At 37.5% G+C, this 21233-nt stretch overlaps 2 protein-coding genes and 1 long non-coding RNA gene across 3 annotated transcripts; 2 read left to right on the top strand and 1 right to left on the bottom strand.

Annotated features, from left to right (window-relative positions):
• The first annotated feature begins 1778 nt into the window (after positions 1-1778).
• Positions 1779-8987, top strand: LOC148583412 (uncharacterized). The gene is made up of 2 exons (XM_088511406.1): positions 1779-3388; positions 8607-8987. The coding sequence occupies exons 1-2, from the start codon at positions 1808-1810 to the stop codon at positions 8985-8987; spliced, it is 1962 nt and encodes a 653-aa protein (XP_088367532.1). The 5' UTR covers positions 1779-1807.
• Positions 8988-9036: 49 nt separating this feature from the next.
• LOC148583411 (uncharacterized) lies at positions 9037-10958 on the top strand. The gene is made up of 3 exons (XR_015909396.1): positions 9037-9296; positions 10150-10206; positions 10473-10958. It is a non-coding gene; the product is annotated as an uncharacterized LOC148583411 (long non-coding RNA).
• Positions 10959-11266: 308 nt separating this feature from the next.
• Positions 11267-14346, bottom strand: LOC148583410 (putative CoA ligase CCL10). Its single transcript, XM_088511405.1, has 6 exons — positions 13783-14346; positions 13010-13199; positions 12373-12518; positions 12188-12255; positions 11978-12080; positions 11267-11596 (listed from the first exon to the last, which is right to left on the bottom strand). Exons 1-6 carry the CDS (start codon positions 14344-14346, stop codon positions 11483-11485), a joined length of 1185 nt encoding a protein of 394 aa, XP_088367531.1. The 3' UTR covers positions 11267-11482.
• Between the last annotated feature and the right edge of the window lie 6887 nt (positions 14347-21233).

Genomic DNA, 21233 nt, shown 5'->3' with positions numbered 1-21233 from the left:
CTCCTATTGTAGCAGTAGGAGACCACTTTTGAAGAGCTAGGAGGGAACCATTGACATTCCAGGTGGTCTGAACTAGAATCCTGGTGATATGCTCCTGTTTTGAAAATTTGAAAAGAAAGAGATTTGGTCCGAGCACTGCAAAGGAGAAAGGGACGGCAAAAGACCAGGCTTTGGTGAGGGAAGCATTAACAGATTGGTTGTTATGAGTTTTCTGAGAAATGATATGCCCTACAAGGGGAAGATATTCATCAGTTACTTGCTTGAGGGGGAGGGTTTCTAACTGGGTGGAGGGGTCCTCCCAGGATAGAGCTTCAGTTTGGGCAATGAGAGATTCCATTTTTGTTTGTGGGGGATCCATGATGGAAAGGTTGGAACAGGCTGAAGTTCAAAGGAAGGAGGAGAAGCAAAGTTTCTAGAGGAGCTCAGAGAGCGAGATTCTTGGCTTTGGATTGATTTTCTAGTAATACTTCTTCATTTTCCTACTTGAATAGCTATTCCGCGAACGAACGGTGGTAGGGTTTTTTCTTTTTCTTTCACTTTCTCCTCTCTTTGCCGACACTCGCAACATCTATTCCTTCGCTCTTCTTTCTTTCAAAGAACACGGAGTGAGAGAAAGAGAGAGAGAGAGAGCGATTTTGACGCGCTTTGTCACAAAGTCATGGATTTGCTTCTTAGACTTGACTCTATTAAGGTAAATCGTTCATGGGTATTTGTTAATTTGTCCAAAATTTCCGCTCGTTTTTCTTTTCAAAACCAAATTTCTTGTGTTCAATTGTCTAGAAGAAGAGTAAAGTACTTATTTTTGCGCAAGTTCCTGTGGTGGGTATGCAGCAAACTGCCTTTTTAGTCTGTCGGGTGTTTTGTTGTTTATGGTTTCATGCTGTTTCCGGCACTTGGCCGGTGGAAAATGGTGTCTTTTGTGGTTGGTGGGTATGCAGCAAACTGCCTTTTAGTCTGTCGGGTGTTTTGTTGTTTATGGTTTCATGCTGTTTCCGGCACTTGGCCGGCGGAAAATGGAATCTTTTGTAGTTGCAAGCCGGAATTGTAGTTGACTCTGGGATGGGTTTGTTCACTTAAACCTGATTGTATAGTTATATGTGTATTTGGTTTTATGTTATTCAGGAAAAACATAATTTTGGAAAAATTACTTATATTAACATTTTTATTGCAGAAAATTTGGTACTCAGCAGCCAAACATGGGCCTAGCTAAAGCAAAACTTGACTGAAAAATGGCCTCAGATCTGAAGGTTCACGTTCTTGAAGAAGTGGCAAAGCACAACAGCACCAAAGATTGTTGGCTTATTATGTATGGGAAGGTCATATCTTTATCATGAACTTTTCTCTTTTCTCAGTTAGTGTTCTTTTCTCTGAATGGTCTTATATCTGTAGATTACACTGCCACACGTGTAAATTATGTGGCTTTTGGTTTGAAACTATTTATGGGAAGGTCATATCTTTATCATGAACTTCTCTTTTCTCAGTTAGTGTTTTTTTCTCTGAATGGTCTTATATCTGCGGGTTTGTTGAATAAGTTCGTTCATTATTAAAGTAGACTTAAGAACACTATGCAGAAACATAAGAAAGATTTGGTCATTCATTCAATTCGTTAAACCACTCTGAAGGTAGATAAAACACTATATAGAAACATAAGTCAGCACAAAAATGAATTGATTTAAAAGATAAAACTTCAATAAAGATATAAGATAGAAAGGATATCGAATTATACGCTACAGTAATTTGATTTTCCATTGCGTTGATCATTATTGCAGGTATTAGGCCATCGGATGAACTGGGTTTTAGGCATTCTATGTTTCTAAGTTTCTGTTTACCCAAAAGAGGTACTCTCATAAGCAGAGCTTTTCACGTTGGTAAGCACTTCTCAAATCCAAGTACCGAGGACATTTTCTTTAGAGCAATTTGTGTTAATTTAAAGCAGAGGAGATGGAAACTCTTGGAACAAATGTCTCCGAGCCTTACCAATTCATTAGTATGCCGTGTCATTCACAAATTTCGGAACTCGTCACAGTTAGCTTTAGAGTTTTACAATTGGGTTGGAGAGAAGAAGAGATTTTCACACTCATTGGAATCTTGTTGCACTGTAATTCAATTGTTGGTCAACTCAAGGAGATTTGATGATGCCTTGGCTATTATGGAGAACTTAATGTGTGAAAGTGGTGTCCCTCCGTTGGAGATTTTGGAAGGGTTGATTAATAGTTATGAAGGATGTGATCCAAGTCCGGCAGTGTTTGATGCATTGGTAAGGGCTTGTACTCAGTTTGGGGCCACTGATGGTGCTTATGAAGTCATCAAGAAGCTGAGAATGGAGGGTGTTTGGGTTACAATTCACGCTTGGAATAACTTTTTGGGTCACCTTTTGAAGTTGAATGAGATTGATAGATTTTGGAAGTTGTATAAGGAAATTATTTCATATGGGTATATTGAAAATGTGAATACTTTCAATTTGGTTGTTCATGCTCTTTGTAAGGAATGTAGATTACTTGAGGCAATCTCAGCATTCTATCGGATGTTGAAGAACAGAATTTGGCCCAATATTGTTACTTTTAACATGATCATAGATGGAGCTTGTAAGATGGGTGACTTGGAACTTTCCTTGAAGCTTGTGAGGAAGATGGGAGTGATGTCAGGGGGGTGTGTACAACCCAATTCAGTAACTTACAATTGTGTCATAAATGGGTTTTGCAAGGTTGGGAGTGTAGCATTGGCGGAAGATGTGCTTAATGTAATGACTAAGATGGGTATTGAGTCCAATGAGAGGACCTATGCAACTTTGATAGATGGGTATGCAAGAGGAGGGAGTTTGGATGAGGCTTTTAAGTTGTGTAATGAAATGGTAGAGAGGGGCTTGATTCCTAATACTGTTGTTTACAATACAGTCATCCATTGGCTCTATAAGGAAGGAGATATGGAGGGAGCTTCTTTTCTATTGTCTGACATGATTGATAAGCGTATATGCCCTGATCAATTTACCTACTCAATCCTTGCGAAGGGGCTTTGCAGAAATGGATATGTGACTGAAGCTCTTAAACTTAATAACCAGATTATTGAAAAGAACCTCATTGCAGATGCTTTTATTCACAACATTCTCATCAATTATATGTTCAGAAACAATAATTTAGCAGGAGCCAAGCAACTGTTGGGCAGTATGTTTGTTCACGGTTTAATGCCTGACCTTGTTACCTATGGTAGCTTGATTGATGGGTACTGCAAGGAAGGGAATGTAGACGGTGCAGTTCAGGTTTATGATGGAATGATAAAGGTGGAAGAAAAATCAAACTTGGTAATATACAATTCTGTTATAAATGGATTATGCAAAAAGGCATCAATGGATGTTGCGAAACTTTTGATAGATATTTTACAGAGGATGGGTGTGTTAAGCTAACTGATGATCCAGATGAAGTTCCAGCAACACATTGTGATCGATCGCAGCCTTCAGTCAGTAGCGATCCTACATCATAAGACTTCTATTCCTTCTCAACCTCTCTTCTATCTGTAAATACAAACAGAACATCATCTGTTTGTATTATATCTCTTCTCTTGTAGTTATTTCTAATTAGATTTCTTTAGTATATTAAGTCTTCCATTGTAAATAGGTTTCTTAGATAGTTATCTTATCACTCTTATCTTGATAAGATTAAAGTTTGATTGTAATTGTAACTCTTTCATTATTTAAGCTAAATGAGAAGGCTGATGAGATTATTCCGCCAAATTCTATTTCTCTAAGAAATCTTTTATGGTATCAGAGCCATTGTAGGCACACGCCCCAAGTTTCTTTCTTTTCTTCTTCTTCCCTTTACTATACACCAACCTGTCTTTTAATGGCATCTTCTTCTGCATCAACCTTCTCTCCACCTACCCTTTCCCAATTCAATGGAAAGCTTGAAGGTCCAAACTATCTAGGTTGGACCACACAATTTCTACCCATCCTGCGCACCCATGATCTGTTAGGCATAGTTGATGGATCTGAACCATGCCCTCCCAAACTGATCATAGATGACAAAGGTGTGGAAACTCTTAATCCAGAATTTACCATCTGGAACAAAAAGGATCAATGTATCCTCAGTTGGATCAATCTGACACTCTCTGAAAAAGTTCTGTCCACAGTTTATGGACTTAATACTTCCAAACAAGTCTGGTCCACTTTAGCAACCAAGTTTGCTAATGATTCTAGGTCTCGAATTGCCAATCTCAAAAGACAATTGATGAGTCTCCATCAAGGCTCCTTGACCTGTTCAGAATATATTCAATCAGCCAAGGTATGGTCTGATCAATTAGCTGCAGTAGGGAAACCTGTTCCTGATGAGGACCTGATTTCTTTTCTTCTCAATGGCCTCAATCCTTCCTTCAACACTTTTGTCACTACTGTCTCTCTTCTAACTAGAGAGAAACAACTCTCACTGGATGATTTTCAAGAGGAGCTTGTCAATCATGAAACACTATTGAATCAGCAGCTAGTATCATCAGCAGACACCTCAAACTTTGCCTTGTTTACTCAACAACGAGGACAAAAATCCTTCAGAGGTCATGGACAATACCCTGCCAAGTTTCCAGCAAGAAACTTCAGTCCCAGATCACTTTCTTCTGCTACTAGAAATTTCAGCCCTAGACCTTCTCCTCCTGCTGCCAGGTTCTTCAACAACAACAATTACAATGCAGCATCAAGGTACAATACTTCTCCTGCTCCAAGGTACAATACCTCTACTGGGCTACTACCACTACCAAACTCAGGCCAGACATCTATCAATTCTGCTCCTCGAGTTCCATGCCAAATATGTGGGAAGGTAAACCACCAAGCCTTGGATTGCTACCATAGGATGGACTATTCCTTCCAAGGGAGACGTCCACCTCATCAACTCGCTGCAATGGTGGCCCAATCCAACACTACCTATGAAGATCCTCAGTGGTATGCAGACAGTGCAGCCAATGTGCACATCACTCAAGACTTAGAGAACCTTAACATCCAGCAACCATTCCAAGACAATGAAACTGTTGCTGTGGGGAATGGAACAGCTCTTGCTATAGCCAATTCTGGTTCTACAACTCTTCAATCTTCTACCTTTACTTTTAAACTTAATAATGTCTTGCATTGTCCACAATCTGCTGCAAACCTTGTTTCCATTCAAAGATTTTGTCATGATAATGATTGTTTCTTTGTTCTAACCTCCTCTAATTTCTATATCATTGATTTTCAGACCAAAACAATCCTCCTGGAAGGCAAGAGTGAGAATGGCATGTATCCTCTACGGTTAGGCAAGAAGTCTCACAAGGGCAGCAAGTCTTTCATAGCTTTGTTAGGAATAAGAACATCTTCTTTAGTATGGCACTTTAGGTTAGGCCATCCTGCTAATGATGTAGTCACTCGAATTGTTAGAGATAATAATCTCCCTGTTTTATTTTCAAATTCTGTTTCAGTTTCAAATATCAATAAAAGTATCCTTTGTGAGTCATGTCAATTGGGCAAAAGTAAGAAACAACCTTTCTCTGCTTCTAACCGTATATCTTTATCCCCTCTACAACTCATTCACACTGATATATGGACTTCTCCAGTAATGTCAAACACTGGTTATAAATACTACATTATCTTTATAGATGATTACTCCAGGTTTACATGGATTTATCCCTTACACACCAAGTCTGAAACCTATGAAACATTTCTCAAATTCAAAATGCTTGTGGAAAACCAATTCTCCACAACAATTAAAGAACTCCAATCTGATGGAGGAGGTGAATATACCTCTCTTCAATTCCAATCTTTTCTCAAAACCAATGGCATTGTCCACAGAAAAAGCTGTCCATACACTTCTCCTCAAAATGGCCTTGCAGAAAGAAAACTAAGACATGTCCTTGAAACTGGATTAACATTGTTAGCTCACTCTCATCTCTCCAATAGGTATTGGGTAGATTCTTTCCTCACTGCTGTATACATCATAAACAGATTGCCTACACCTGTTCTCCAAAACATGTCTCCATACTCTAAACTTTACACCAAAGCCCCTGACTACCAAAAACTCAGAGTTTTTGGATGCTTGTGCTATCCTCTCCTGCGGCCTTACAATGCTCACAAACTAGATTATAGGTCTAAACCTTGTATCTTTTTAGGTTATAACTTTGCAGGTTACAAATGTCTTGATCCGGTAACCAATAAGGCCTATCTTTCAAGACATGTTGTGTTTGATGAGACTTCTTTTCCAGCCAAGGATCTTGCTACATCACACTTTCCATCCAGGTTACACTCCACAGGTGATTCTCCTTTCCCTTTGCCTACTATTTCTTCTTTCACTAATGAATCATCCAATTGTTCACATACTGCAGTACCCCCAACCCTGCCTCATACAATTCAGCAGTCATCTACTGCAAATTGTTCCCATACTGCAGATCCAAATCATACTTTGCCTCCTGCACCAATACCATCCCATCCAATGACTACAAGATCTAAAACTCAACTGTTAAGTACAAACACTACTGCATCTACTGCAGCACCCTCCTCAAATATAGATCATCTTTCCCAACCTACTACTGAACCCATTGCTCAACCTATAACTGAGACACCCTCTCCTCTCCCATCTTACCCCATGACCACTCGGTCCAAAACAGGAAGTCAAAAACCCAAAAACTTCTCAGATTTCAAAATGTTTCACTCTAGGTATCCCCTTCGAGGCTATCATACTTTTTTACCTGAAACTGAACCTTCATGCTATAGTAAGGCTGCTCCTGACCCAAGGTGGCAGGCTGCTATGTCTCTGGAATTTGAGGCCCTTCTCTCCAACAAAACATGGACTCTTTGTCCTAGGCCGTCACACCAACATGTGATTCATAACAAGTGGGTGTACAAGATTAAGAGAAAATCAGATGGTGCAGTAGACAGATTTAAGGCCAGACTAGTTGCTAAGGGATTTGAACAAACCTCAGGGGTGGATTATACTGACACATTCAGTCCCGTTATTAAGCCATCCACTATTCGGGTTATTTTAGCACTAGCAGTATACTTCAACTGGATGATTAAGCAGTTAGACATCTCTAATGCTTTTCTTCATGGTTCCTTATTAGAGGAAGTTTACATGGAACAGCCAAAGGGTTTTGTTGACAAAAACCATCCTCACTCAGTGTACAGATTGCAGAAAGCTATTTATGGTCTTAAACAAGCCCCACGAGCTTGGTTCAAAAGACTTTCTACTTATCTATTGGATATTGGTTTCACTGCATCTCTTGTGGATAACTCTTTGTTCATTTTTATATCTGGCAGTGTTCAAATATTTATGCTAATCTATGTAGATGACATTATCATTACAGGGACACACTCTGATATGATTACATCTATAGTACAACTCATGCAGCAGGAATTTCCTGTAAAGGACTTAGGACCACTAAGCTTCTTTCTTGGCATTCAGGTCACTCGAGGCCCTGCAGGTATTCATCTCTGCCAATCCAAATACATTTCTGAGCTTCTCAACAGAACTCACATGACAGGAGCAAAGCCTGCAAAGTCTCCTTGTTCCTCTGGTTCCCAACTTTCCAGATTAGATGGTGAAGAATTACTTGATCCCTCTGAATACAGAAGTGTAGTAGGAGCTCTGCAATATTGTACATTGACAAGACCTGATGTAGCTTTCTCAGTGAACCAGCTGTGCCAGCATATGCACCACCCCACGGCCACTCATTGGTCCGCAGTCAAGAGAGTCTTACGGTTTCTTAAGAGCTCATCTGACCATGGCCTGTTTTACTCCAAGACTAATCTCCAACTGAATGCTTTCTGTGACTCTGATTGGGCAGGATGCCCTGATGATAGACGATCAACCTCTGGTTTTGCTGTGTTTCTTGGTGATAGCTTGGTATCTTGGAGTGCCAAGAAACAACCAGTGGTCTCTAGATCAAGCACTGAGGCTGAGTATCGATCTCTAGCTATTGCTACAACTGAACTATATTGGTTAAGAATGCTCTTTCATGAACTTCACATCTCTCTACCAATTGCTCCAGTTGTCTGGTGTGACAATGTGAGTGCCCTATCTTTGGCAGCCAATCCAGTTTACCATGCTAGAACAAAGCACATTGAAGTTGACTATCACTTTATCAGGGAAAAAGTTCTCAACAGAGATATCAAAATCTCCTTCATCTCTACAGCAGATCAAATAGCAGATGTCTTTACCAAAGGATTATCATCAGCCCGTTTTCTCTTTCTCAAATCCAAGCTCAAAGTGATTCCATCCCCTTTTTGCTTGAGGGGGCATGTTAAGCTAACTGATGATCCAGATGAAGTTCCAGCAACACATTGTGATCGATCGCAGCCTTCAGTCAGTAGCGATCCTGCATCATAAGACTTCTATTCCTTCTCAACCTCTCTTCTATCTGTAAATACAAACAGAACATCATCTGTTTGTATTATATCTCTTCTCTTGTAGTTATTTCTAATTAGATTTCTTTAGTATATTAAGTCTTCCATTGTAAATAGGTTTCTTAGATAGTTATCTTATCACTCTTATCTTGATAAGATTAAAGTTTGATTGTAATTGTAACTCTTTCATTATTTAAGCTAAATGAGAAGGCTGATGAGATTATTCCGCCAAATTCTATTTCTCTAAGAAATCTTTTAGGGTGTACTTGATGTCATAACCTATAATACTTTGATAAATGGCTATTGCCTCAGTGGGAAGACTGATGAGGCTTTTACATTGTTTTCGGAAATGAGAAAGGTGGGGATTTTTGAAAACAGAGTTACTTACAATACATTAATCAACTTCTTGTGCAAGTTTGGGTGTTTTGAACAAGCAAAAGACCTTATGAAGATGATGGTTCTGCGTGGAATTGTTCCTGATATCATAACATACACAACTCTTGTCACCCATTTCAGTAAGTATCGCGGTCCAGAGGAGGTGATTGAATTGCATGATGAGATGATGCTTGAGGGAGTAATCCCTGATAGAGAAACATATAATGCCATTGTTAGACCACTTCTTCTTGAAGACCATCTGTAGACTTGAGAGAGAGAGAGGAAGATTAACCCTCAGCTCTACTACTTCCCAACCTCAGTTCTTGGGATGAAAAGAAGATTACTCATCTCTTTGGCCAAAGCTGGGTGGGAAATATTTTCAATACTCATGTTTCTCGAAGTTCCACTGATGATAATGATCTTCTGGATTCCGGTCAGTAATTTTACGGTTAAATCGGTGTACAATGTCCTCCAAGAGAGTCCCTCACCTAATGTTCCTCTTGACTCCAAAGCTCGGGCTAAGTTGTGAAAGGCAAAGATTCATGAGAGACTTAAGCTGCTAATCTGGAATATGGTAATGTATTTCTGAACTCCGGTATTGTCTCCTTGATAGCTATGGTAATGTATTTCATTAAAGTACTTTCATGTGTATAAGTTTCTTAATCCATATAATTTTTAGGGTTAGAAACGCTACTTAGAACCTATTTGGGCTTGTGTTGGGAAATAAAGCTTTTGTCTATAGAAAAAGCCTAAAAGAGCTTTGTAGAAAAAACCTCAGTTTCAAGCTTCCCCTACAACGCAGTTTTGAGAAAAAAAAAGCTTTTTACCAAACCAGCATTTTTTTTGCTTGAAAGAACTTTTTAAGTATTAAAAGCACCTTTTAAGCTCATTAATGTTTGGGCTGGTCCCGCTTTAAAGCCCTCATTGCCTGTAACCTGCTGTTTATTAAACTAAGAATCCACAGTCCTGACCAATCCCCTCTTCGTTTGTTTCCACATTGGAACAATTGGTGGTGGCACAAGTTATCCATTGAATACATCCTATTCCCATCACTAGCTGTTTGGTTAACCATTGCTGATACATGTGGTTTTTTTTTTTTTTTTTTTTTTTTTTTTTTCTTCTTTATGAGTGTGTGTGTTTGATATTTATCGTGTGAGAGTGAAAATTATTTTGTAGAGCTACTTTTTAAGAGTTTTTTCATTTGGTAATGGATGTGAATATGATAATTTTTTTTTTGAATTATGATTGCAATCAGTTTTAAAGTTTCATGCGCCTTATGAGTAGAGGAGTTGTTCTTTTTGTTACTTCTTGCAAGTTCTGAAAGAAAATGTCATGTAGACATGAGATGTGTTGTAGTTCATCAACAAAAATGTCATGATTGAGCAATAGTGGGCCACTTTAATTTACATGTTCTTCTTTTATTGCAGATTTTTGTTAGGCAAAAGAATCGCCTCTCATCTAAAGCGCCAGAAAATCCCATTAAGGTATCTCAACAATCTTGAGCACAACAATGATAAATTATCTTGATTTCTTCTCTTCTCATTCAAATTGATTTCTTCTCTTCTCATTCGAATTGATAGTCATCTTAGGCAGATTTATTTTTTAGATAACAATTATACCCTTAAGTTGTGGCTGCATCTCTAATTAAATTGATTGGATGGCAAATTAACTATGAATGGATTCCCAAGCAATTCTCATAAGCATTCTTGACTCTTCAATCTTACATTTCATAACATTGACTGGTCGAAAGAAATTGACGGTAATCGGATGTTCGAACATTGTAACTGGTGATGAATTAGATTGGATGTCTGTGTGGTGATTTGTTGTCCCACATAGAGATCCATCCTTATTACCTCGACAGTGGCGCATTGCCCTTGGAACTCAGAGGTCATATAAGCAGGATGCAACAAAAAAGGAGAAGTGGCGGTTATATGAATCAAGGAGAAGAAAGTGCAAATCTGCAGAGTTGGCGGGTTGGCGGCAAGTTGGATCTGAAAAGGAGGTTTGTTATCTGCACAAAAGATGTTACATTGGAGAAACATGCTATGGACATGGAGCAACAGCTCAGCCTTTGTAGCACCCCATATTTTAAAACCCTCATTTAAATAGATTACTTTGATGATAAAGATTATTTTAATATTCATATTAGGTAATGATATTTATTCATAAGGAATTTATGAGATCATATGAATATTATAGGTATGCAAATTGGTTTGAGATTATTATGTCATAAGCCTTGATTTTATGAGAAATTATAATTTGATAATATTATTGGGTGATTTGAGATTTTAAATTATAATCGTAATTACTATTAAAACCTATGAAATTGAGGGTAATTACGTAATTATGTAATTTCATAGGTTTTAACGAGGGCAAAATTAGAATAGAGGGCATCAAAATCCTACGCAAGATGCACGTGAGATGATTTTTGTCCAATTAGACGTTAATTAGTACTGAAGGGTCTGAATTGAAAATTTTTGAAACATTAGAGGGTACATTGTTAATTTTTAAGCACTGAGGTTTGAATTGAAAAATCAGGTAAAGTGAATTTAACCCTTTTTTGTTCCAATTATATACAATAAAACAAAAAGAGTCCACGGTTGACGGTACATTCTGAACCTCTCCATGATTGCTTAAACAGACCAACTAAATACATGTCATTGCATAAACATTAAGCTTAATTGGAAGAGTACTGTGAGTACCAACTGCCTTGGTTAAGGCTTGAAGGGGGGCAGGAGCTTTATGAGAAGCTTGGTACCTTTATATATTGGATTGGCCTTTCTCCATGAGCACTCTTCTCAAAATCTTTCCTGAAACTGACTTTGGAATACTCTTCACAAAAGTTACTGCCCTTAATCTTTTGTACGGCGCAACCTGTAGAGGGAAAATAAACTCATCAAAACTTTTTTACTTTGAAATTATAATTGCCAAAAAAAAGTCACAAAATGACCCATAGTATTCACTCTATATGATGGAAGTGCTTTATCACCATGCAAACACACCTCTAAGATCCCTTGTAACCTTTTCCCCATTTCAATTAAAAAAAAAAAAAAAAAAAAAAAAAACCACCTCTAAGAAAAATAATAAAAAAATAGAAAATAAAAAGTAGGGCCCACACCTTCATTTATTGGATTCTACATATCCAATTATTAATTTTTAAAAAAAAAAAAAATAAAAAGGTGAAGATATATGAAAAAAAAGATTGAGATAAATGCTACCTGTAGCATTTTTCAGGCCCCCCCACCCCATCCTTACCTGCTTGGCAATAAATTTCTGGACATCATCTTCTGTTAGCGAGCTGTTTGGTGAGCGAACAACATATGCAATTGGGACCTCACCAGCTTTAGTGTCGGGGAATCTACAAATAGAAATTAAGTTATAACTTTGATTTGATGCAGTGTTAATTTCAAAGATAAAGGCAATAGCAGCAGGGGAAAAAGGATTCTCTATGATTCTCCTACTTACGGTATCACAACAGCATCTAATATTTCATCATGAGAAAGCAGGAGCCCTTCAAGCTCTGCCGGTGCCACCTAAAAAACATTCATGCTCATTTGTGATGCTGGAATAATGAATATTCCTCCACATAAGTAGAAGAAATCAACAGAGTTTTGCCATGATTTCATAGAAATATAGAAGAAACAAGTAACCTGGAAAGCATAACACTTGATGAGATCTTTTATTCGGTCGACAACAAATAATTGTCCCTCTTCATTGAAATATCCAAGATCTCCTGTGTGTACCCATCCTTGTCCATCTATAGTTAGCTTTGTGGCTTCTGGATTGTTAAGATAACCTGAAAGGATTTTTAGACCCTACATGAGCCATACTAGCAATATGGAAGCTATAAGACAAGGAATATATAATAATAAACTAAGTGATATAAGATTATTTTCAAGATTAAGTTATCTTGTTTTTTTTTTTTTTAATGAGCAAATGGCCATGTGTCATCTCATCCTTTGGCCACATGGATTTTTGTTAATTCTATGGATGGAAGTTGAACTGAAGTACCATCTTTACCATTTACGATACGATACGAAACCGAAGTGGTTTAAAATAAAGTCTTTAAATTACATGTACTAAAAATGCGTTTAACCCTAAAGTTTATTTATTTGCGAAATTCCACATAGAAAGAGATTTAGCAATGAAAGCATTATAATTCAGAGTTATTTTATATCACAAGAAAGAGAGTTTCTACTATATATGAAAGCATTACAATTTAGTGATATTTTTATTTAAGAGTTATCAAAAAAAAATTATTATGAAAATTTAAAAGTTTCTACATACCTTGCATCATGTTAGGTCCTCGAACCCATATTTCTCCCAATTGATTAGGCGGAGGAGGCTTCAATGTTTCTGTGCTGACTATCTGGCCTTCAATTCCTGAAGCAAGTGTTCCAGTTGATCCAGAGAGTGGAGATTGTTCCATTGGATCTTCTGTTGAAATGGTTCCACATGTTTCTGTCATAGCACATCCCTGCATACATTGCCAGAATAAGATATGAAGCACGTCACATCAAGATGAAGCTTTCTTGCAAAACAACACTACCAATAATGCACAGAAAATGCTAAGCTTACAAACACATGTTTAGAAACTGATGTGACACAAAATGATTGAATTTCTCAAAATTTAAATTTATCTTATATTTAATCATGTTGTGCCACATCAATTTATAAAAATTTTACTGTGTAATCGAAAAACATTATTACTCAAGTAACACACAAGGTTAACTTCTCATAAAACAGTTTTGAGAGTAGGATCTCCCCTTCCCCTTCTACTCCCCGCTCCTATCCTCTCTACCTATCATTTTTTTTTTTTTTTTTGAGTTTTTCTTAAACTAGATCAGCAATTTCGGCATATCTCTCACGGCTGGTTCAAATAAATTTTTTTAAGAACTTTGACTACCCATGTTTTAGATTTAGTCTTCTTGAAGTATATTTGCTATTTAACTGTATTTATAGCTGAGTTAGTGAAAGATTGAAGTCATAGATAATACCTGATCGTAAGAATTTTTGTTTGTACCTATAACTTTGTATTTCCGTTAAAAAAAAAAAATTACCTGAGTAATCCAAACCCCAGGGAAATTCCTCGCAATCTCCTCCATAACATCTTTCCCCAAAGGTGCCGAACCCGAACCAATCCGCATCAACGACGACAAGTCGTATTTCTTCACCGCAGTTATATGCTTCGCCAGCAAAATCATCACCGGTGGAACAACGTACAAATAAGTCACCTTGTACTTCTCCACCGCCCCCAACACCTTGTGGAGCTCAAACTTCCCCATCGAAACCACCATGTTCCCTCTCCGAAGCTGCGAATACGTGATCACCGAGAGCCCGAACACGTGAAACATTGGCACGAAACACAGAAACACATTCCTCGGCTCGCCGTCTCGGTCCTGGTCTGCTGTCACCATCAACGACGTCGCAATGAAGTTCTTCTGCGTTAGAATCACTCCCTTGCTCGTCCCGGTCGTGCCTGATGAGTACAGAAGGGCGGCTATGTCGCTCTGTCTGACATTCTTAGCCGATAAATCAAAAAGCCGGTTCGATTTTATCAATTCAGAGTAGTACCAAATCTTCGAATTTGACTTTAGCTTCATAGAGTTTGAGGAACTTAACATTATGGGAGCAAGGCTTAGGTGCGGTAGTCTAAAACTACCGCACCCTGCGGTAGCCCAAAACATAGTCGTTTTGGGCATTAAACGACTACCTTTTGGGCTACCAAAATGAAAGAAAAAGAAAAATATTAAAATATTAAAAGTAATAATATAAAATTCATTAAATATTAAAATATTCAATAATTAAAAAATAAAAACTATTAAAAAAATAAAAGATAAAGAAAAAGAAAAATTAAAAAGCCATGGAAATGGAAGATGATCTGTGGCTGCTTGTTTCCCAAACTTCTCTTCGACGGCCACGATTCGTCAGTGGTGATGGGGTCAGGGCGTGGATGTCCCGGATTTGTTCTTCTTGATCATGGCTAGTGCTTGTGAGTCTCTAATCATTCAACATAGCAACAGAGGTGGAAGTGAAGTGAAGAGAAGAGTTTTTTTGGGTATTTTTTATAGTATCAATCCGCTCAAGGGTACCACAATAAACTTGGGTCTTTTGCGAAGATTGAGAATGACTATGTGGGAGTGAGATATGGGGCAAACTGAGAAATGGGTTTTGGTGTGAATGAATAGAAAGCAAAGAAATGTTAGAAATTGAAGGTTTTGCAGAGACCCACATAGTTATATCAAAGAAAGCAACAATTTTTGATGGGTTATATTAGTAAAGAGTTTGATTTAGTGGGTGTGATTTGGGTCACTGCAAAACCAATGGGATGGGAAGGTTTTAGCGATTTAGATTGGGGTTTTTTGAGCTTTGAAGATTTTAGGTTTTTGGAGTGTGTGGCTTTGTGAAGGAAATTTGAAGAGACTTACCTGAAGGAGATTTTGGAGGACTGGTTCTGTGTTTTCCGGCAAGGCAAACCAACCATTTTGTGTGTGTATGTGTGGGGGGTGGTTTGGGGGTGGTCCGGCCACCCCCAAAACCCAAACCGTTTTTTTTTTTTTTTTCTTCTTTTTTCTTTTGGCCTTCTGGGGGTGGCCGGACCACCCCCCTTGGCCATGGGGGTGGTTCGTCCACCCCCAATCCGTTCATGGGGTGACTCCAGCCACCCCCTTGACCAAAATGGGGCGGTCCGGCCACCCCATTTCGGCAAAGGGGTGGCTTTAATTTTTCAATTTTTCAATTTTTCTTTAATTTTTTAATAGCTTTTGTTTTTTAATTATTGAATATTTTAATATTTAATAAATTTTATATTATTACTTTTTAACATTTTATTATTTTTCTTTTTATTTCACCTTGGTAGCCTAAAACGTGGTCGTTTAATGCCCAAAACGACCATGTTTTGGGCTACCGCAGGGTGCGGTAGTTTTAGACTACCGCACCTAAGCCTTGCCGCAGTCAGAGACTTGCTTAGAGAGTTCGGGAATGGTGTAAGAAGGATTACAGGTTGAAACGACGGCGCCGAGGGCGACAACGGCGAGGAAGCATACGGGGAAGTGGATTGAGTTGGGGGCGACGATGAGTACGACGTCGTGTTTGTCGATGCTGAGCTGGAGCAAAGATTGCGCGAGCTTGGAGACGTGGAGTTTGAGCTGGTGGAAGGTTAGTGTTTCATCGGTATCGGAGTCAATGAGAGCGACGGTGTGAGGGAAAGAGGAGGTGCTTTGGAAGAGGAAGGAGGTGAGGGAGACGTTGGGGTTGGCAGGGAGGTGGATGGGCGGTCGTGGAGACGAGTAGGTTTGGGTCTTGGGATTGAAGGATTTTGCCATGAATGGGGTGTTTGTGTTTGGGGAGTGGGAAAATGTGGGAGATTGGAGTCAATAACGAAGAAAGTGTGTGCAGGAGAATAATTAGTGTCGGGGAATCTACCGCTCGATTAGAATTTGGCGTTAAACCGTCGTTAAAATAATTGTCCCTTTTCATTGAAATATCCAAGATCTCCTGTGTGTACCCATGGATCCATGTACATCAAGAATTAGCTTTGTGGCTTCTGGATTGTTATGATAACCTGAAAAGATTTTTAGACCCTATATGAGTCATACTAGCAATATGGAAGCTATAAGACAAGGAATAATAAACTAATTAAGTGGTATAAGATTGTTTTCAAGATTAAGGAAGTTATCTTGTTTTTAAATTTTTTAATATTTTAAATTTGGAGAAACTTCACTTACCCCCTATACTTTTGCGCTTTTTGTAGACACCCCCCCATTGTTCAAAAACTCTCACTTTGATGTATCCAACTTTTGTTTCCTTCCACTTTGCCCCTTCCGTTAGGATTTTCTGTTAAATCCTAACTGAGAGGTGTAAAATTACAATCTTGCTCTTATTTTTTATTAAAAAATAATTTTTTTTTTTTTTAAATCTTGACCCGTGGGTTTACCTGTGGATCTAACCCATCTGTACTGTGACCCACGGGTCAAATTATTATTATTCTATATTAAAAAAAAAAAAAAAAAACACCTGACGGTGTGTGAGCCCCGTGACCCTCCGGGGGTCACAAAGTGACCCACCGTGGGTCACGTCACTTCTTTATCTTTTTTTTTTTTTTTTCAATATTTTTTTTATATATATTTTTTATATTTTTTTAATATAATAATTATAATAATAATTTTTTATTTATAAATAAGGGTAAATTTGAAATTATAAAAAAATTTAGGAGTATAAAGGTCTTTTACTAAATTTACCGTTTGATTTAACTGCAAAAGCTAATGGTAGGGGGTATTTGGAACGAAACGAAAGTTTGATACACCAAAGTGAGAGTTTTTGAACAATGGAGGGGTGTCTGCAAAAAGCGCGAAAGTATAGGGGTGTAAGTGAAGTTTCCCCTTTAAATTTTTAATGAGCATATGGCCACGAGTCATTTCATGCATCTTTTGGCCACATTGTACGAAAGGTATCATCCATCTATGATTGATATATACAATATAATAACCGAGGTGGGTAAAAAATAAAGTCTTTCAACCACATGTACTAAAAATGTGTTTAACCCTAGCTATAATTTATTTATTTATGAAATTCCGCCGAAAATTGAAAGAGATTTTTCTATGAAAGCATTATAATTCTGAGTTATTTTATATCACAAAAAAAACGAGAATTTTTGCTATGGAAGCATTACAATTTAGAGTTATCAAAGAAGAAGAAATTTTTTACCATACAGAGCCTAAAAGAATTGTCATTTATGGATTGAGAAATGAAGATATTTCCCTTCAAAAGTAGGAAAATAAATGGGAGACATGGAATCAAAACTCTACCTTGCATCATAGTAGGTCCTCCAACCCATATTTCTCCCAGTTGATTGGGTGGAAGGGGCTTTAATGTATCTGTTCTGCGCTGACTATCTGGGATTCAACTCCTGAATCAAGTATTCCAGTTGATCTAGAGAGTGGCGATTCCTCCATTGGATCTTCTGTTGCAATGATTCCAAAACCTTCTGTCATACCATAACCCTGCCAGAATAAGACATGAAGCACTTCACATCAAGATGGAGCTTTCTTGCTACACGCTACTACCAATAATGCATAATAATTCTTTTATCATTCGGAAACTCCAAAATTATTTCTGGTCATGATATAAATTAGGTCTTTTGCACCATCGAATTAATAGGAAGCAGACATTTAAATTTGAAACATAAAAAAATAACATAACCCTTTACACCAAATAATTTTTCTTCTCTTAAAAAAATATTTCATAGACAAAATACCCAATAACTCTAGTGTCAGGGGCTTGAAGGTGCGTGGAGGTTTGGTCGTAGGTGGTGGGCGTTGGGTTAGAATGAATGAAAAAGTTTACGGTATTTATTTAAATTAAAAATAGGGTATTTTCATATCTATTGTTTATGGTATTTATTTGGTGTTTTACCTGATATATCAAATTTTTATTGAAGGTTGTAAAATAAGGTTTTACACCACATCATGATAGAAGGGACTCTCTAATTGCTATACTTAAGTTCCGTTTGTTTTGGCGTAAAATGATTTCCAAAAAATGTTTTTCGTATTTTCGGGTGTAGTGTGACGACGAAAAATAATAGTCAACGGAAAATATTTTTGGTTTGACTGAAAAAGCCTCTTTAATTTTTAGAAAATGGTTTCAATTTTTGAAAACCGTAAACCATTTTCTGAGTTTGATCATCTCATTCTCAAATTGACTGATCCAGTTAGAACGTTGTCGAGACCCGACCGGGACATTGCTGAGACCTGGCCGAGACTCCCCTGAGACATGATCGAGACCCAATTGGGACTTGACCGGACCCCTTCTGGGACACGACCGAGACTGCGTCGGGACCAGACCAATACCCCATTGAGACCCGATCAGAACCCCATTGGGATTGGACCGAGACTGCGCTGGGACCTGACCGGAACCTCACTAAGACCTGACTGGCACCCTGCCGGGACTGGACTAGGACCCTGCCGAGACTCACTAGGACTTGATCGGGACATCGCGACTAGGACCCGATTAGGGCACCACTAGGACTCAGTCAGGATATTGTCAGGACTCAGTTATGACACGGCCGAGAACTAGTCGGGACATTTTCGTAATTTAAAGTTTAATATAATTGAATGAAAAAAAAAAATATATATTGTTGTGAAATTTTATTGTATTCGCAAGTGCACGAATCGTTTTTAAGGTTGTGGAATCCACATCCACCAAATCATAGCAACATATTCTGATGATTGTCAATATATCCAAAATTCTCAACATAAAAACCTTATGTATGTTCTACTTTGCTTCAAAGAATTAATTAAATCATCCCAATGAATCTGTTCTTGGCACAAATTACAAAGATATCAAATTTAAATTAAATCATCCAATGTATCCGTGAAACAAATCACAAAGGATACCCAATTTAAACCAAATCATAAAATGTATCCGTAGAACCAAACACAATGGATATCCAATATTTTGATAAATGAAAACCCAATCAAATCAATTAATAGAAACTATCTTAAATCATGAGAAAAACATGATTGAACTCATTTCCAAGAATCATCTCACTAATTGAATTAAAGCAGAACAATTAAAATATCAAAACCCATATATTCGAAAAATATCAACTTACAAGAAAATATGGTTGCTCTTCATCGGTGAGGCTTCATCATCAACTGTAGTTGAGAAATTAGCTACACATAATTAACTATGGAAAATAAATCCTAAACATAAAGGAAAAACTAAGCTAAAGAGAGTTTTGGTGCGAAATTTTCGTCTTTTGTCTCCAACCTCCTTTTCTCTGATTTCTCTCTTGCTTTCTATAGGGTTTTTTTAGGGGTTTTGCCCTAAAAAATGGCGCTAAGCTGAAGCTGGTAAGTGCGCTCGATCGCATGGCTGGTGCGCTCGAGTGCGTGCATGCGTTTTCCCTCATGCGGCGCTAGCGCTTGAGCATTGGTGGCTTGTCCATGGGCGCGGGTGCACTCGAGCGCACCCTGTTGGACTGCGCTCGAGCGTATGGTTGTACGCTCGATCCCTCTTCCTTAGTGGCTTTCTTCCCAACTTTGCATTTTTCACCTTAAATTCGCAGTTTTTCCTGTAGTAACCTACAAAACACTAAAATCATAGAACTAAAACAAAACGTTAGATTGTAATACGGCTAAAGGCTTAATAAATGTAAATTAAAGGGCTCAAATCTGTAATATTTGGCACTCTTCATATATATATAATTTTTTTTTTTTTGGTACTTGCCAAACAACAAAGAATAAAATAGCTGAAAATATTTTCAGACGAAAAGCAATTTACGTCAAAGACGAATAATAATGTCTGTATAACTTATCCCTGTTGACTTGCTATAGATAATCATGTTTGCTAGGATAATGGCTATCTATAATCAAGTTTGGCTAGCTAGGATGATGCTGGCTACGATCATGGTTATGAGATTTTTAATTTATTTGGATGGTGTTATCAATATCTTCGGGTAAAAGTAGAAGAAGTTCATGTCTTTCTAATTCTTTTATTTTTTAATTAGCTTTTTTTATTCTCAATTTTTTTCTACATACTCTCTTGCAAATTAGGTATGTACGTACATACGTGGTATATCCAACAAGAGGATATACTACGTACGTACGTTGATCTTTGAATTTCCACAGGAAAGAGTCATCTCATCAAGAGGATGGTTAGCTTCAACCATTCATACGTTGATCAATAATTTCTCCTTACATGATAATTAATCTTATTTTAAAATTTTCACCCAATAATGATTAATTATTCTTAAATTTTCAATAGATTTCAAATTTCCCCTAAATCTCTAGATGCTTCCTTTATTTCTAGCCACCAATTACTTGTTATAATTAAGTCACATTCACCATTATTTCATCTTGATATATTTTTTCCTGAGTCATTATTTCGTCTTTATATGCTTCTGAGTCTTTTCCAATGTTCTATTTAACGGATATCTTATGGCTTATTCATTCTAGTCTCCTTCTTTTCATCGGCAAATTCATTCTCCTTTCTGAATTAAATAATAATAATAATAATAAAAAGGAAAAAATCATCTTCCCATGAATATGTTTCTAATTCTCGATAACAAGAGAAGCAATTTGATTAGATTTTTACTGTGATACTAATTGAGACAGTCGAAAGTTGTAAGGATAAAGGGCTCAACATGCAGTTAAAAACCACTCATAATCTTGAATTTATGAGGAAAAAGATAAACTCTCCTCGAGTAATTTGATTAAAACAAAATACTAATGATGATTTTGAAGCCCAAAACATGCATTTAGATAGGTTTAATTTGAAACTCTAAACATAATTGTTGGGGAGAAAATCTCTCTCACCATATGCCATTACCCACTCACCTAATGACATGTCTCCACTTTTTTTGCATCTTTGGATAAAAAGAGGAAATAGGAAAGAGGAAAGAAAAGGAGTCTCTTTTTTCTTCTTCCTCCTCTCCCTCTGGGGAAACACCAAGAGACCCTCATTGTCTCTTTCGCACACCTCTCTCTCTCTCATAATCTCTCTTCCTCTC

This window comes from Corylus avellana, chromosome 10 (assembly GCF_965113065.1).
Source record: "Corylus avellana chromosome 10, dhCorAvel1.hap1.2, whole genome shotgun sequence".
Classification (NCBI taxonomy): Eukaryota; Viridiplantae; Streptophyta; class Magnoliopsida; order Fagales; family Betulaceae; genus Corylus; species Corylus avellana.
This window is presented reverse-complemented; position numbering and strand designations above follow the sequence as displayed.

Coding starts and splice junctions, on each gene's coding strand:
- LOC148583412 (XM_088511406.1), top strand. CDS start 1,808: ATGTTTCTAAGTTTCTGTTTACCCAAAAGAGGTACTCTCATAAGCAGA. Junction 3,389..8,606: donor ATATTTTACAGAGGATGGGT/GTGTTAAGCTAA, acceptor GAAATCTTTTAG/GGTGTACTTGATGTCATAAC.
- LOC148583410 (XM_088511405.1), bottom strand. CDS start 14,346: ATGTTAAGTTCCTCAAACTCTATGAAGCTAAAGTCAAATTCGAAGATT. Junction 13,200..13,782: donor CTGGGGTTTGGATTACTCAG/GTAATTTTTTTT, acceptor CAATGTATGCAG/GGATGTGCTATGACAGAAAC. Junction 12,519..13,009: donor AGGACCTAACATGATGCAAG/GTATGTAGAAAC, acceptor AAATCCTTTCAG/GTTATCTTAACAATCCAGAA.